Here is a 16,613-nt window from a genome sequence, read left to right on the forward strand (position 1 = left end):
GGGGTGAGTTACTATTGCTGGGGCAGTGAGCGGTGAGTTAGTGGTTCCAGGGGAGTGAGGCATGAGTTAGTATTGCTGGGGGAGTGAGGGGTGAGGTCGTGTTGCCGAGGGGAGTGAGGGGTGAGTTTGTGTTGCTGAGGGAGTGAGGGGTGAGTTGGTGTTGGTGGGGGAGTGAGGGGTGAGTTGGTGTTGGTGGAGGAGTGAGGGGTGAGTTAGTGTTGCTGAGGGGAGTGAGGGGTGAGTTAGTGTTGCCGAGGGGAGTCAGGGGTGAGTTAGTGTTGCTGGGGGAGTGAGAATTGAGTTCGTGTTGCCGAGGGGAGTGAGGTTTGAGTTAGTGGTACTGGGGAAGTGAGGGGTGAGTTAGTGGTGCTGGGAGAGTGTGGGGTGAGTTAGTGGTGCCCTGGGAGTGATGGGTGAGTTAGTGGTCCTGGGGGAGTGAGGGGTGAGTTAGTGGTGCTGGGGGAGAGTGGGGTGAGTTAGTGGTGCTGGGGGAGTGAGGGGTGAGTTAGTGGTGCTGGGGGAGAGTGGGGTGAGTTAGTGGTGCTGGGAGAGTGAGGGATGAGTTAGTGCTGCCGAGGGACGTGAGCGGTGAGTTAGTTGTGCTGGGAGAGTGAGGGATGAGTTAGTGGTGCTGGGGGAGTGTGGGGTGAGTTAGTAATTCCAGTGGAGTGAGGGGTGAGTTAGTGGTGCTGGGGGAGCGAGAGGTGTGTTAGTGGTCCCGGGAGAATGAGGGATGAGTTAGCGTTGCCGAAGGGAGTGAGGGGTGAGTTAGTGTTGCTGGGGAGTGAGGTCTGAGTTAGTGTTGCTGGGGGAGTGAGGGTTGAGTTAGTGTTGCCAAGGGAAGTGAGCGGTGAGTTAGTAGCGCTGGGGGCGTGAGGGGTGAATTATTGCTGCTGAGGGGAGTGAGGGGTGAGTTAGTGTTACCAAGGGGAGTGAGGGGTGAGTTAGTGTTACCAAGGGGAGTAAGGGGTGGGTTAGTGTTGGTGGGGCAGTGAGGGATGAGTTAGTGGTGCTGGGGGAGTGTGGGGTGAGTAAGTGGCGCAGGGGGAGTGTGGGGTGAGTTAGTTGTTCCAGGGGAATGAGGGATGAGTTGTGGTGCTGGGGGAGTGAGGGTTGAGTTAGTGGTCCCGGGGGAATGCAGGATGAGTTAGCTTTGCCGAAAGGTGTGAGGGGTGAGTTAGTGATCCCAAAGAGAGTGAGGGTTGAGTTAGTGGTTCTTGGGGAGTGAGGGGTGAGCTAGTGTTGCCGAGGGGAGTGAGGGGTGAGTTAGTGGTGTCGGGGGAGTGAGGGGTGAGTTTGTGTTGCCAAGGGAAGTGAGAATTGAGTTAGTGTTGCTGGGGGAGTGAGGGGTGAGCTGGTGTTGCCGAGGGGAATGAGGGGTGAGTTAGTGTTGCTGGGGGAATGAGGGGTGAGTTGTTGTTGCTTGGGTAGTGAGGGGTGAGTTAGTGTTGCTGTGGAGTGAGGGGTGAGTTAATGTTCGTGGGGGAGTGAGGGGTGAGTTAGTGTTACCAAGGCGAGTGAGGGGTGAGTTAGTGGTGCCGAGGGGTGTGAGGGATGAGTTAGTGGTGCTGGGAGAGTGTGGGGTGTGTTAGTGGTGCCAAGGGGTGTGAGGGATGAGTTAGCGTTGCCGAAGGGAGTGAGGGGTGAGCTCGTGGTTCCGGGGGAGTGAGGCATGAGTTAGTGTTGCTGGGGGAGTGAGGATTGAGTTAGTGTTGCTGGGGGAGTGAGGGGTAAGCTAGTGTTTCCGAGGGGAGTGAGGGGTGAGTTCGTGTTACCCAAGAGAGTGAGGGGTGAGTTAGTGGTGCTGGGAGAGTGTGGGGTGTGTTAGTGGTGCCGAGGGGTGTGAGGGATGAGTTAGCGTTGCCGAAGGGAGTGAGGGGTGAGTTCGTGGTTCCGGGGGAGTGAGGCATGAGTTAGTGTTGCTGGGGGAGTGAGGATTGAGTTAGTGTTGCTGGGGGATTGAGGGGTAAGCTAGTGTTTCCGAGGGGAGTGAGGGGTGAGTTCGTGTTACCCAAGAGAGTGAGGGGTGAGTTAGTGGTGCTGGGAGAGTGTGGGGTGTGTTAGTGGTGCCAAGGGGTGTGAGGGATGAGTTAGTGGTGCTGGGAGAGTGAGGGCTGAGTTAGTGTTGCTGGGGGAGTGAGGGCTGAGTTAGTGTTGCTGGGGGAGTGAGGGGTGAGCTAGTGTTGCTGCGGAGTGAGGGGTGACTTAGTGTTGCTGGGGGAGTGAGGGGTGAGTTAGTGTTGCCGAAGGGAATGAGTGGTGAGTTGGTGCTACTGGGGGAGTGAGGAGTGATGTGGTGTTGCCGAGGGGTGTGAGGGATGAGTTAGTGGTTCCGAGGGAGTGAGGGGTGAGTTTGCGGTGCCAAGGGGAGTGAGAGCTGAGTTGGTGTTGCTGGGGGAGTGAGGGGTCATTTAATGTTGCTGGGGGAGGGAGGGGTGATTTAGTGTTGCTGGGGAATGAGGGGTGAGTTAGTGTTGCTGGGGGAGTGAGGGGTGAGTTGGTGTTGGTGGGGGAGTGAGGGGTGAGTTGGTGTTGGTGGAGGAGTGAGGGATGAGTTAGTGTTGCCGAGGGGAGTGAGGGGTGAGTTAGTGTTGCTGGGGAGTGAGGGGTGAGTTAGTGTTGCTGGGGGAGTGAGGGGTGAGTTGGTGTTGGTGGGGGAGTGAGGGATGAGTTAGTGTTGCCGAGGGGAGTGAGGGGTGAGTTAGTGTTGCTGGGGGAGTGAGGGGTGAATTATTGCTGCTGAGGGGAGTGAGGGGTGAGTTAGTGTTGCTGGGGAGTGAGGGGTGAGTTAGTGTTACCAAGGGGAGTGAGGGGTGGGTTAGTGTTGGTGTGGAAGTGAGGGATGAGTTAGTGGTGCTGGGGGAGTGTGGGGTGAGTAAGTGGCGCTGGGGGAGTGTGGGGTGAGTTAGTGGTTCCAGGGGAGTGAGGGATGAGTTGTGGTGCTGGGGGAATGCAGGATGAGTTAGCTTTGCCGAAAAGAGTGAGGGGTGAGTTAGTGATACCGAAGAGAGTGAGGGTTGAGTTAGTGGTTCTTGGGGAGTGAGGGGTGAGTTATTGTTGCTGGGGGTGTGAGGGGTGAGGTGATGTTGCTGAGGGGAGTGAGGGGTGAGTTATTAGTGCTGGGGGAGTGAGGGGTGAGTTAGTGGTTCCAGGGGAGTGAGAGGTGAGAGAGATGAGTTAGTGGTCACGGAGGAGTGAGGGTTGAGTTCGTGTTGCTGGGGGAGTGAGGGGTGAGCTAGTGTTGCCGAGGGGAGTGAGGGGTGAGCTCGTGTTGCCGAGGGGAGTGAGGGGTGAGTTAGTGGTGTCGGGGGAGTGAGGGGTGAGTTTGTGTTGCCAAGGGAAGTGAGAACTGAGTTAGTGTTGCTCGGGGAGTAAGGGGTGAGCTAGTGTTGCCGAGGGGAATGAGGGGTGAGTTAGTGTTGCTGGGGGAATGAGGGGTGAGTTGTTGTTGCTTGGGGAGTGAGGGGTGAGTTAGTGTTACCAAGGCGAGTGAGGGGTGAGTTAGTGGTGCCGAGGGAAATGAGGGTTGAGTTAGTGGTGCTGGGAGAGTGTGGGGTGTGTTAGTGGTGCCGAGGAGTGTGAGGGATGAGTTAGTGGTCCCAGGGGAATGAGGGATGTGTTAGTGGTGCTGGGAGAGTGTGGGGTGTGTTAGTGGTGCCGAGGGGTGTGAGGGATGAGTTAGCGTTGCCGAAGGGTGTGAGGGGTGAGTTAGTGGTTCCGGGGAAGTGAGGCATGAGTTAGTGTTGCTGGGGGAGTGAGGATTGAGTTAGTGTTGCTGGGGGAGTGAGCGGTGAGCTAGTGTTTCCGAGGGGAGTGAGGGGTGAGTTTGTGTTGCCCAAGAGAGTGAGGGTTGAGTTAGTGTTGCTGGGGGAGTGAGGGCTGAGTTAGTGTTGCTGGGGGAGTGAGGGGTGAATTAGTGTTGCTGCGGAGTGAGGGGTGACTTAGTGTTGCTGGGGGAGTGAGGGGTGAGTTAGTGTTGCCGAGGGGAGTGAGAGTTGAGTTCGTGTTGCTGGGGGAGTGAGGGGTGAGTTAGTGGTGCCGAGGGGAGTGAGAGTTGAGTTAGTGTTGCTGGGGGAGTGAGGGGTGAGTTAGTGGTGCTGAGGGGTGTGAGGGGTGAGTTAGTGTTGCTGGGGGAGTGAGAAGTAATTTAGTGTTGCTGGGGGAATGAGGGGTGAGTTGTTGTTGCTGGGGGAGTGAGGGGTGAGTTAGTGTTGCTGGGGGAGTGAGAAGTAATTTAGTGTTGCTGGGGGAATGAGGGGTGAGTTGTTGTTGCTGGGGGAGTGAGGGGTGAGTTAGTGGTGCCGAGGGGAGTGAGAGTTGAGTTAGTGTTGCTGTGGAAGTGAGGGGTCATTTAGTGTTGCTGGGGGAATGAGGGGTGAGTTCGTGTTGGTGGGGGAGTGAGGGGTGAGTTCGTGGTGCCGAGGGAAGTGAGGGATGAGTTAGTGGTCCCGGGGGAATGAAGGATGAGTTAGCGTTGCCGAAGGGAGTGAGGGATGAGTTAGTGGTTCCGGGGGAGTGAGGCATGAGTTAGTGTTTCTGGGGGAGTGAGGATTGAGTTAGTGTTGCTGGGGGAGTGAGGGGTGAGGTGATGTTGCTGAGGGGAGTGAGGGGTGAGTTATTAGTGCTGGGGGAGTGAGGGGTGAGTTAGTGGTTCCAGGGGAGTGAGAGGTGAGAGAGATGAGTTAGTGGTCACGGGGGAGTGAGGGTTGAGTTCGTGTTGCTGGGGGAGTGAGGGGTGAGCTAGTGTTGCCGAGGGGAGTGAGGGGTGAGCTCGTGTTGCCGAGGGGAGTGAGGGGTGAGTTAGTGGTGTCGGGGGAGTGAGGGGTGAGTTTGTGTTGCCAAGGGAAGTGAGAACTGAGTTAGTGTTGCTCGGGGAGTAAGGGGTGAGCTAGTGTTGCCGAGGGGAATGAGGGGTGAGTTAGTGTTGCTGGGGGAATGAGGGGTGAGTTGTTGTTGCTTGGGGAGTGAGGGGTGAGTTAGTGTTACCAAGGCGAGTGAGGGGTGAGTTAGTGGTGCCGAGGGAAATGAGGGGTGAGTTAGTGGTGCTGGGAGAGTGTGGGGTGTGTTAGTGGTGCCGAGGAGTGTGAGGGATGAGTTAGTGGTCCCAGGGGAATGAGGGATGTGTTAGTGGTGCTGGGAGAGTGTGGGGTGTGTTAGTGGTGCCGAGGGGTGTGAGGGATGAGTTAGCGTTGCCGAAGGGTGTGAGGGGTGAGTTAGTGGTTCCGGGGAAGTGAGGCATGAGTTAGTGTTGCTGGGGGAGTGAGGATTGAGTTAGTGTTGCTGGGGGAGTGAGCGGTGAGCTAGTGTTTCCGAGGGGAGTGAGGGGTGAGTTTGTGTTGCCCAAGAGAGTGAGGGTTGAGTTAGTGTTGCTGGGGGAGTGAGGGCTGAGTTAGTGTTGCTGGGGGAGTGAGGGGTGAATTAGTGTTGCTGCGGAGTGAGGGGTGACTTAGTGTTGCTGGGGGAGTGAGGGGTGAGTTAGTGTTGCCGAGGGGAGTGAGAGTTGAGTTCGTGTTGCTGGGGGAGTGAGGGGTGAGTTAGTGGTGCCGAGGGGAGTGAGAGTTGAGTTAGTGTTGCTGGGGGAGTGAGGGGTGAGTTAGTGGTGCTGAGGGGAGTGAGGGGTGAGTTAGTGTTGCTGGGGGAGTGAGAAGTAATTTAGTGTTGCTGGGGGAATGAGGGGTGAGTTGTTGTTGCTGGGGGAGTGAGGGGTGAGTTAGTGTTGCTGGGGGAGTGAGAAGTAATTTAGTGTTGCTGGGGGAATGAGGGGTGAGTTGTTGTTGCTGGGGGAGTGAGGGGTGAGTTAGTGGTGCCGAGGGGAGTGAGAGTTGAGTTAGTGTTGCTGTGGAAGTGAGGGGTCATTTAGTGTTGCTGGGGGAATGAGGGGTGAGTTCGTGTTGGTGGGGGAGTGAGGGGTGAGTTCGTGGTGCCGAGGGAAGTGAGGGATGAGTTAGTGGTCCCGGGGGAATGAAGGATGAGTTAGCGTTGCCGAAGGGAGTGAGGGATGAGTTAGTGGTTCCGGGGGAGTGAGGCATGAGTTAGTGTTTCTGGGGGAGTGAGGATTGAGTTAGTGTTGCTGGGGGAGTGAGGGGTGAGCTAGTGTTTCCGAGGGGAGTGAGGGGTGAGTTCGTGTTACCGAAGACAGTGAGGGTTGAGTTAGTGGTTCTGGGGGAGTGAGGCATGAGTTACTGTTGCTGCGGAGTGAGGGGTGAGTTAGTGTTGCTGGGAGAGTGAGAGGTGAGCTAGTGTTGCCGAGGGGAATGAGTGGTGAGTTGGTGGTGCTGGGGGAGTGAGGGGTGAGTTACTGTTGCCAAGGGAAGTGAGAGGTGAATTAGTATTGCCGATGGGAGTAAGGCGTGAGTTAGTGATGCCGAGGGGAGTGAGGGTTGAATTCGAGTTGCTGGGGGGTGAATTTGTGTTGCTGGGGGAGAGAGGGGTGATTTAGTGTTGCTGGGGGAGTGAGGGGTGAGTTTGTGTTGCCGAGAGGAGTGAGGGATGAGTTAATGATTCCGGGGGAGTGAGGGGTGAGTTAGTGATGCCGCGGGGAGTGAGGGTTGTGTTCGTGTTTCTAGGGGAGTGAGGGGTGAGTTGGTGTTGCTGGGGGAGTGAGGGGTGAGTTTGTGTTGCCGAGGGGAGTGAGGGGTGAGTTAGTGTTTTTGGGGGAGTGCGGGGTGAGTTAGTTGTGCCAGGGGAGTGAGGTGAATTTGTGGTTTCGGAGGGAGTGAGGGGTTTAACTGAGCCTATTATAAAGTCATTTCAAAAGCAGCATACTGCCGATGCTGGAAATCTGAAATCAAAACAGAAAATGTTTGAACTTCTCAGAAGGTCTGGGAACATTTGGGGACAGAGGACAGAGTCATCATTTCAGCTTGATTCCCCTTATCCGAAGTGAAGAAGTTACAAATTTAACAGGTCTTAAGCAAATACAGAAGCAGGGAAAATTGGGAAAGGATGAAGGGACATCTAGATAGGTCTGTGATAAGTTTTATTGCAGGACAGATTAAATGAAAAAACGGATGATGGCACAAGGCAAAATGAGATTGTAATTGGACAAGTAATAAAACAGAAGTTGTGTCTCGAGGGAAATGGGTAAACTAAATCATCACCAACATCTGCCATCTAAAAACAAAAAGACACACACAAAGAGAAAAGACTTGACAAAGGTTTCAATTCGGTACTTTAAAACTCTCCAGATTCAACACTGAATCCAACAGTTTCAGATCATATCCTCTGCCCTTAGTCATTTCCCTCTTATTGTGTTTTTTCTGCGGTGACATTTATCAGTTCCGCACGGTGCACAATATACCACCAGTTCTGACAGGACGTCAGTGGGCTGAAACATTGACTCTGTTTCACTCTCCACAGACGCTGCCAGACCTGCTGAGTATTTCCAGCATATTTTGTTTTTATTTCCACTTCTGATGGCCCGTGGATCAAAACCAGCACGAAACCTTGTGAAATTTAATTGCTTACTGCCAAAGTCATCGTGTGAATAAGGAAACCTTACCGATCATATACAAATTTGCCGTGGAGTTTACTCCTTTCCTCAGTGGTTGATAACGTTAGCATTCCAATTGTCAACAATTTCTTAAATTCAATGAACCAAGAACAATTGCAGCCATTTCCGATCAGAAACCATGCCCCAAGAAACTGAAAAGAAACAACATGATTGAAACTACAATCCATAAACCCAGGATCAGAGTTATTGCATGAACAATAGTCCCACAACCCAGACCCAGAGTTACTGCACTAACTACTGTCCCCAAACCCAGACCCAGAGTTACTGCACTAACTACAGTCCCCAAACCCAGACCCAGAGTTACTGCATTAACTACAGTCCTACAACCCAGACCCAGAGTTACTGCATTAACTACAATCCCCAAACACAGACCCAGATTTACTGCACTAACTACAATCCCCAAACCTAGACCCAGAGTTACTGCACTAACTACAATCCCCAAACACAGACCCAGATTTACTGCACTAACTACTGTCCCCAAACCCAGCCCCAGAGTTACTGCACTAACTACAGTCCCCAAACCTAGACCCAGAGTTACTGCACTAACTACTGTCCCCAAACCCAGACCCAGAGTTACTGCACTAACTACAGTCCCCCAACCCAGACCCAGAGTTACTGCACTAACTACAGTCCCCAAACCTAGACCCAGAGTTACTGCACTAACTACTGTCCCCAAACCCAGACCCAGAGTTACTGCACTAACTACAGTCCCCAAACCCAGACCCAGAGTTACTGCGTTATCTACGGTCCCCAAACCCAGACCCAGAGTTACTGCATTAACTACAGTCCCCAAAGCCAGACCCAGAGTTACTGCACTAACTGCAGTCCCCAAAGCCAGACCCAGAGTTACTGCATTATCTACAGTCCACTCAACCCAGGACCCAGAGCTACTGCATTAACTACAGGCCCCAAACCTAGACCCAGAGTTACTGCACTAACTACAGTCCCCAAACCTAGACCCAGAGTTACTGCACTAACTACAGTCGCCAAACCTAGACCCAGAGTTACTGCATTAACTCCATTCCCCAAACCCAGACCCAGAGTTACTGCAAGAACGACAGTCCCCAAACCCAGACCCAGAGTTACTGCACTAACTACAGTCCCCAAACCTCGACCCAGAGTTACTGCACTAACTACAGTCCCCAAACCCAGACCCAGAGTTACTGCACTAACTACAGTCCCCAAAGCCAGACCCAGAGTTACTGTATTAACTACAGTCCACTAAACCCAGGACCCAGAGTTACTGCATTAACTACAGTCCCCAAACCCAGACCCAGTGTTACTGCACTAACTACAGTCCCCAAACCTAGACCCAGAGTTACTGCATTAACTACAGTCCCACAACCCAGACCCAGAGTTACTGCACTAACTACTGTCCGCAAACCCAGACCCAGAGTTACTGCACTAACTACAGTCCCCAAACCCAGACCCAGAGTTACTGCACTAACTACAGTCCCCAAAGCCAGACCCAGAGTTACTGTATTAACTACAGTCCACTAAACCCAGGACCCAGAGTTACTGCATTAACTACAGTCCCCAAACCCAGACCCAGTGTTACTGCATTAACTGCAGTCGACGAAACCTAGACCCTGAGTTACTGCACTAACTGCAGTCCCCAAACCTAGACCCAGAGTTACTGCACTAACTGCAGTCCCCAAACCTAGACCCAGTGTTACTGCATTAACTACAGTCCACTAAACCTAGACCCAGAGTTACTGCACTAACTACAGTCCACTAAACCCAGACCCAGACTTACAGCACTAACTACAGTCCCCAAATCCAGGACCCAGAGTTACTGCACTAACTACAGTCCCCAAACACAGACCCAGATTTACTGCACTAACTACAGTCCCCAAACACAGACCCAGATTTACTGCACTAACTACTGTCCCCAAACCCAGCCCCAGAGTTACTGCACTAACTACAGTCCCCAAAGCCAGACCCAGAGTTACTGTATTAACTACAGTCCACTAAACCCAGGACCCAGAGTTACTGCATTAACTACAGTCCCCAAACCCAGACCCAGTGTTACTGCATTAACTGCAGTCGACGAAACCTAGACCCTGAGTTACTGCACTAACTGCAGTCCCCAAACCTAGACCCAGAGTTACTGCACTAACTGCAGTCCCCAAACCTAGACCCAGTGTTACTGCATTAACTACAGTCCACTAAACCTAGACCCAGAGTTACTGCACTAACTACAGTCCACTAAACCCAGACCCAGACTTACAGCACTAACTACAGTCCCCAAATCCAGGACCCAGAGTTACTGCACTAACTACAGTCCCCAAACACAGACCCAGATTTACTGCACTAACTACAGTCCCCAAACACAGACCCAGATTTACTGCACTAACTACTGTCCCCAAACCCAGCCCCAGAGTTACTGCACTAACTACAGTCCCCAAACCCAGACCCAGAGTTACTGCACGAACTACAGTCCCCAAACCTAGACCCAGAGTTACTGCACTAACTACTGTCCCCAAACCCAGACCCAGAGTTACTGCACTAACTACAGTCCCCCAACCCAGACCCAGAGTTACTGCACTAACTACAGTCCCCAAACCTAGACCCAGAGTTACTGCACTAACTACTGTCCCCAAACCCAGACCCAGAGTTACTGCACTAACTACAGTCCCCAAACCCAGACCCAGAGTTACTGCGTTATCTACGGTCCCCAAACCCAGACCCAGAGTTACTGCATTAACTACAGTCCCCAAAGCCAGACCCAGAGTTACTGCACTAACTACAGTCCCCAAAGCCAGACCCAGAGTTACTGCATTATCTACAGTCCACTCAACCCAGGACCCAGAGCTACTGCATTAACTACAGGCCTCAAACCTGGACCCTGAGTTACTGCACTAACTGCAGTCCCCAAAGCCAGACCCAGAGTTACTGCATTATCTACAGTCCACTCAACCCAGGACATAGAGCTACTGCATTAACTACAGGCCCCAAACCTAGACCCAGAGTTACTGCACTAACTACAGTCCCCAAACCCTGACCCAGAGTTACTGCACTAACTGCAGTCCCCAAACCTAGACCCAGAGTTACTGCAGTAACTAAAGTCCCCAAACCCAGACCCAGAGTTACGGCATTAACTACAGTCCCCAAACCTAGATGCAGAGGTACTGCACTAACTACAGTCCTCAAACCCAGACCCAAAGTTACTGCACTAGCTACAATCCCAAAACCTAGACCCTGAGTTACTGCACTAACTACAGTCCCCAAACCCAGACCCAGAGTTACTGCATTAACTACAGTCCCCAAACCTAGACCCAGAATTACTGCATTAACTACAGTCCCCAATGCCAGACCCAGAGTTACTGCATTAACTACAGTCCCCAGCCTAGACCCAGAGTTACAGCAGTAACTAAACTCCCCAAACCCAGACCCAGAGTTACTGCACTAACTACAGTCCCCAAACCCAGACCCAGAGCTACTGCACTAACTACAGTCCCCAAACCCAGACCCAGAGTTACTGCACTAACTACAGTCCCCAAACCCAGACCCAGAGTTACTGCATTAACTACTGTCCCCAAACCCAGACCCAGAGTTACTGCATTAACTACTGTCCACTAAACTCAACAACAACAGCTTGTATTCATAAAGTGCTTTAACATAATAAAATGTCCCAAGACGCCTCACAGGAACGTTAAAAAATCAAAATTTGACACCGAGCCACATCAGGAGATATTAGGCTAAAAGACCAAAAGCGTGATCAAAGAGGGATGTTTTAAGGAGTCTGTTTAAGGAGGAAAGAGAGGTAGAGAGGCAGAGGGGTTTATGGAGGGAATTCCAGAGCTTAGGGCCGAGGCAGCTGAAGGCATGGCCACCAATGGTGGAGCGATTAAAATCACGGATGTTCAAGAGACCAGAATTAGAGTAATGCAGGGCTATGCGGCTGGAGGAGATTACAGAGATAGGGAGGGGAGAGGCCCTGGAGGGATTTGAAAACAAGAATGAGAATGTTTAAATTGAGGTGTTGCTTAACTGCAAACCAATTTAGGTCAGTGAGCACAGGGATAACAGCTGAAAGGGACATGGTGCAAGTAAGGACACGGACAGCCAAGTTTTGGATGACCTCAAGTTTACAGAGGGTAGAATGTGGGAGACCAGCTAGGACTGCATTGGAATAGTCAAGTCTAGTGGTAACAAAGGCATGAATGAAGGTTTCAGCAGCAGATGAGCTGGCGCGGGGACAAAATTCGAAGGTCGAAAGAGATGATCTCAGTGATGGCCCAGATATGTGATCGGAGGCTCATCTCGGGGTCAAATATGACACCGAGGTTGAGAACAGTCTGGTTCAGCCTCAGACAGTTGCCAGGGGCAAGGATAGAATCAGGAGCTAGGAAAGGAGTTTGTAACATGGAACAAAGATAATAGCTTCAGTCTTTCCAGTATTTAACTGGAGGACATTTCTGTACATCCAGTAGTGGATGTCAAATAAGCAGTCTGATAATTTAGAGAGATTGGAAGGGTTGAGAGAGGTGGTGAGATACATTTGGGTGTCATCAGCATACTTGTGAAAACTAACATTGTGTTTTTAATATCGCTGTGCGGCAGCGTGTAGGTAAGAAATAGGAGGTAGCCAAGGATAGATCCTTGGGGGCCACTAGATGGAACTGTGTGGGAGCAGAAAGAGAAGCCATTGCAAGTAATTCTTCGGCTACGGCTTGATAGATAAGATTGGAACCAGGTGAGTGCAGTCGCACCTTGGTGGACAACAGTGGAGAGCCGTTGGAGGAAGATGGTGTGGTCAACCATGTCAAAGGTTTCAGAGAGTTCAAGCAGGACAAGGAGGGATAGTTTACCATAGTCACAGTCACATAGGGTGTGACTTTGATAAGAGCAGTTTTGTTACCGTGGCAAGGGCAGAAACCTGATTGCAGGGTTTTTGGAATAGAAATACAATACTGTACCAATGTGCCTCCTGGCATGCAATTGTCATGTACTCTCTACGAAGAGGCACTCCGACTGCAGGCAGCCATCACAGTCAGTTTCATTCAAGACACTGTTCACACCAGATTGGTGTCCTGTGGGCTCACAATATGGTGTCAGAGTAGAGCTGAGATTGAGTGGTGAAGAGCTGTGAGACACACAGCTCAGGAACAAAGGCCACAGGAATGGTCAGAACTGCTAAAAGTTGCTAAAAGCAACAGGAAGCCACAGAAAAGGAACAAAGAAACAGCTGAAAGCACAGGGTAAGACAATGGCTGCAAATGTTCCTCTGCCTGTGCTGGTTGAAATGAAAGGTAATATGAAGCATAATTGGCAGTTCTTCTACTCGCAATGACAAAATTATGAAATTGCAACAGATTTAATTAACAAACCAGAGCGGCTGCGAGTAGCTACACTTTTATCACTGTTGGGGAGAGACTGTTACAAAGTGTATTCTACCCTAAATCTCTCTGAAGAACAAAAATAAACGGAAGGCAGAAATTTTGAAAGCCTTGAAGGCATGCTTTGAACCCCAAGTGAATGTAACCCATGAACGGTATGTGTTCAATATTTGGGCCCAAGGTAAAAAGAGCCCATTGATCAATACGTGACTACATTAACACAGCTCACAGATTCCTGTGAATTTGCGCAACTAAAAGGTGATCTAATTGAAGACAGGATTGTATTAGGCATAAGAGAGCACACATCTACTGAGAGAGGAGAAACTAACTCTCAGGAATGCGATCGACATGTGCAGAAACACTGAGGTTGTCAATCAGAAGCTAGAGCATATTCATGGCAAAACAGACCAGACCTTGCATTATGCTGATAGACCTTCCAGGCTGAAAGGGCAGAAAGGTCAGAGACAAAGGGCAGGATGCAAATACTGCGGAGGACATCACGCACAGGAAAAGAAGGCATGTCCAGCGTGGGGAGAGCAGTGAGAACACTGCAAGAAGCTGCATCATTTTGCACGCAAGTGTTTGGCGAGAAGGAAGCACAACAAGCAGGTATAGATGGCCACTGGAGAGACATCAGCCGAAGATTCTGACGAATCACTATACAACGTACAAAGGGTTAGTTCAGACAGGTCGATCGGTGACAAATGGTTTGTGACTGTTGGAATGATGACTGCAGAAGGAGAATATCAATTCACCATAAAGTGCCAATTCAACACCGGTGTGTCATGCAACATCATGACCTTCACAGACTTGTGCGAAGTGGCTCAACATGGCGATCCAAAAGTGAAGCCCTCAAAAGGAAGGTTGAGGCTATATGATGGCACCATACTAGTGCCAAGCGGACAAGTTACTCTGAGAGCGCATTGCAATGGCAAAAATGAAGAACTGGAGTTCCAAATCATAGACGGCAAGCAAAAGCCACTCATGTCAGCAGAAACAAGTCGAAAGCTTGGACTGGTAACCCTCAAAGTGCAAAAAGAGAAAACCCAGGAGATGGCCTACAGGAGCGGCCACTGGCGCTGGAACGAGAATTCCTTTGCCGGTCGCAAGGTGACGCGAGTCAGACAGGTGGTGAGGAAGAGGAAGATCTGGCAGTCGTCTGCTCAGGCACCCGAGGCGGAGGCTGTGGGGAAGGAGTGCTCGGATTCCGCAGAACAGGCAGACAAAATCACGGTGAAATGGCAAAAAGCCAAATTTCATTTTGACAAAACTGCCGAAATATTGACAGAATTGAGCATTGAAGAGCCAATACAAACCTTTAACACGCTCAACAAGAGTCAGCCCATGTGACAACTAGGGACCTGCATAAAGCAGTAAGCAGTGTAGTCGATGGCAGTGAAGGACCAGAGATACCGTCACAACTGCAGGCAGATAAGCACAACTGCAAAAGCTGTTCCTTCACGACAGGCAACCGATCAAGAGGATCAGAACTCACCAACTACACAGATCACAGAACAACCATTAGCCCCAGAGGTCCACAGCACCCCAACAATGGAAACGGAACAACAGTTACTACAGCAACAAGTGACATGGGAACGTCACTCTCCGGAGAAGGAAAATCAACCAGAGGAACAGCAACGACAATGTGCATGTGTACCATTAAGAGATTGGCATAGTTTAATGACCATGTGTGCAATGCATGTGCAGAGACTGACAATGACAAACTACTAATGTATGAGGATCGTTGTGTGCATAGTGGGTAACTTGGGGAACTCACAGTGTCAATGATAATGCATGCACATTTGTTTTGATTTTTTTTGTGTATGAAAAGGGGGATGTTTGGCATAGAAATGTAATACTGTACCAATGTGCCTCCTGGCTTGCTGTAGTCATGTGACCTCTACCATGAGGCTGCTCGCAGCCATTACAGTCAGTTTCATTAAAGCCACTGTTCACACCAGACTGGTGTCCTGTGAGCTCGTAAAAGAAGGGTTCAAATGTGAACCTCCAGGAAAGATGGGCACAGATTTCAAAGATGACAATACATTCAAGGACTTTAGAGAGGAAAGTGAGGTTGGTTCCCAGAGCAGCTGCATTAACTACAGTCCTTGAGCCCAGTGTTCCGTACCATTCACAACACTTCAGAAACTGAAGCAGTGTCCACATGCAGCAAGACCTGGACAACATTCAGGCTTGAGCTGATAAGTGACAAGTAACATTTGTGCCACAGAAATGCCAGGCAATGATGATCTCCAACATGAGAGAATCTAACCATCTCTCCTTGATGTTCAATAGTCCACCATCAACATCCTGGGGGTTACCATTGACCAGAAACTTAACTGAATCAGCGATATAAATGCTGTGGCTACAGGACCAGGTTGGAGGCAGGGAGTTCTGTCTGTGGTGAGTAACTCACCTCCTGACTCCCCAAAGCCCATCCACCATCTAAAAAGTACAAGTCAGAAGTCTAAAGGAATATTCTCCAATTTCCTGGATGAGTGCGGCTCCAACAACACTCAAGAAGCTCAACACCATCCAGGACACAGCAGCACACTTGATTGGCACCCCATCCACCACCTTAAACATTCACTCCCTCCACCACCATGCACAGTGGCAGCAGTATGTACCATTTACAAGATGCACTGCAGCAACTCACCAAGGCCTCCTCGACAGTACCTTCCAAACCCGCGATCTCTACCACCTAGAAGGATAAGGGCAGCAGATGCATGGGAACACCACTGCCTGCAAATTCCCCTCCAAGCCAAACACCATCCTGACTTGGAACTATATCACCTTCCTTCACTGTCGTTGGGTCAAAATCCTGGAACTCCCTTCCTAACAGTACTGTGGGTGTTCCCACACACCAGATGGACTGCAGCAGTTCAAGAAAGTGGCTCACCACCACCTTCTCAAGGGCAATTATGGATGGGCAACACATCACATGAATTAATTTTTAAAAACTACAGTCCCTAAACCCAGGGCCCACAGTTGCTGCATTAACTACATTGCCCAAATCCAGGAACCAGAACTGCTGTATTAACAACTGTCCTCAAACCCAGGACCCAGAGTTGTGACATTAAATATGACATCAATTACCTGATTCAAATCAAAGTTTTCCTGAATCTGAACATTGTCGGTTGCATTCAGTGGGACAGCAGCTCCGGTTCCCAGGGACAGTACAGCAAACAGCAGCGCAATACCATATCTCATCTTCTCTGGTCAGCTCTGGTCTGTTCCAAAAAAAAGAATAGACTGACAACGTGGAGCAAGAGGGAGCAAACTGCCTCAAGATGTCCCAATCCCAGTTTATTTAGAGCAAGAGTTCGTCAAATATCCACTGTTGATTCTTCTTATTAATCATTAATCACAACTCAATAGAACTACTGAGAAATCAACAAAAACCCAGACGGCAGATCAGACAAACTGATATCAGACAGATCAGATGGTGTATGGGGAGTGTGCAGGAGGGAGGGATTAGATTACGCAGATAACATCCATGCGTTGGTTATTACTTGGTATCATACCTACTTACTGGGACTTATAAATTCAGAATATTCTGTTGTTTACATATGTTTGTGAGGTGTCTGGATTCATTGGGGTTCTGGTGCAAAATGGACCCACGGTGCTCCCCTGCTGTAGAGAAAGAATTCTTTACTTTCATCTGAAAATAGCGAACAGTATATTATTGGGGAATTTCCTCCTGTATATGACAACACCTTAGATTCATTTACCACCTTTACTGTAGTCCAATATCCCAA

The 16,613-nt window shown here is 50.4% G+C and overlaps 1 protein-coding gene across 1 annotated transcript in view; it reads right to left on the reverse strand.

Annotated features, from left to right (window-relative positions):
• LOC137347768 (protein AMBP-like) overlaps window positions 1-16,136 on the reverse strand; it is a 57,395-nt gene extending 41,259 nt beyond the window's left edge. Inside the window, exons 1-2 of the mRNA XM_068012716.1 lie at window positions 15,952-16,136; window positions 7,502-7,644 (exon numbers count right to left, since the gene is read on the reverse strand). Of these exons, the coding sequence (XP_067868817.1) occupies window positions 7,502-7,644; window positions 15,952-16,065 (257 nt within the window). The 5' untranslated portion in view covers window positions 16,066-16,136. The remainder of the gene's footprint in view (window positions 1-7,501; window positions 7,645-15,951) is intronic.
• Between the last annotated feature and the right edge of the window lie 477 nt (window positions 16,137-16,613).

Source organism: Heterodontus francisci, chromosome 32 (genome assembly GCF_036365525.1).
Source record: "Heterodontus francisci isolate sHetFra1 chromosome 32, sHetFra1.hap1, whole genome shotgun sequence".
Lineage (NCBI taxonomy): Eukaryota > Metazoa > Chordata > Chondrichthyes > Heterodontiformes > Heterodontidae > Heterodontus > Heterodontus francisci.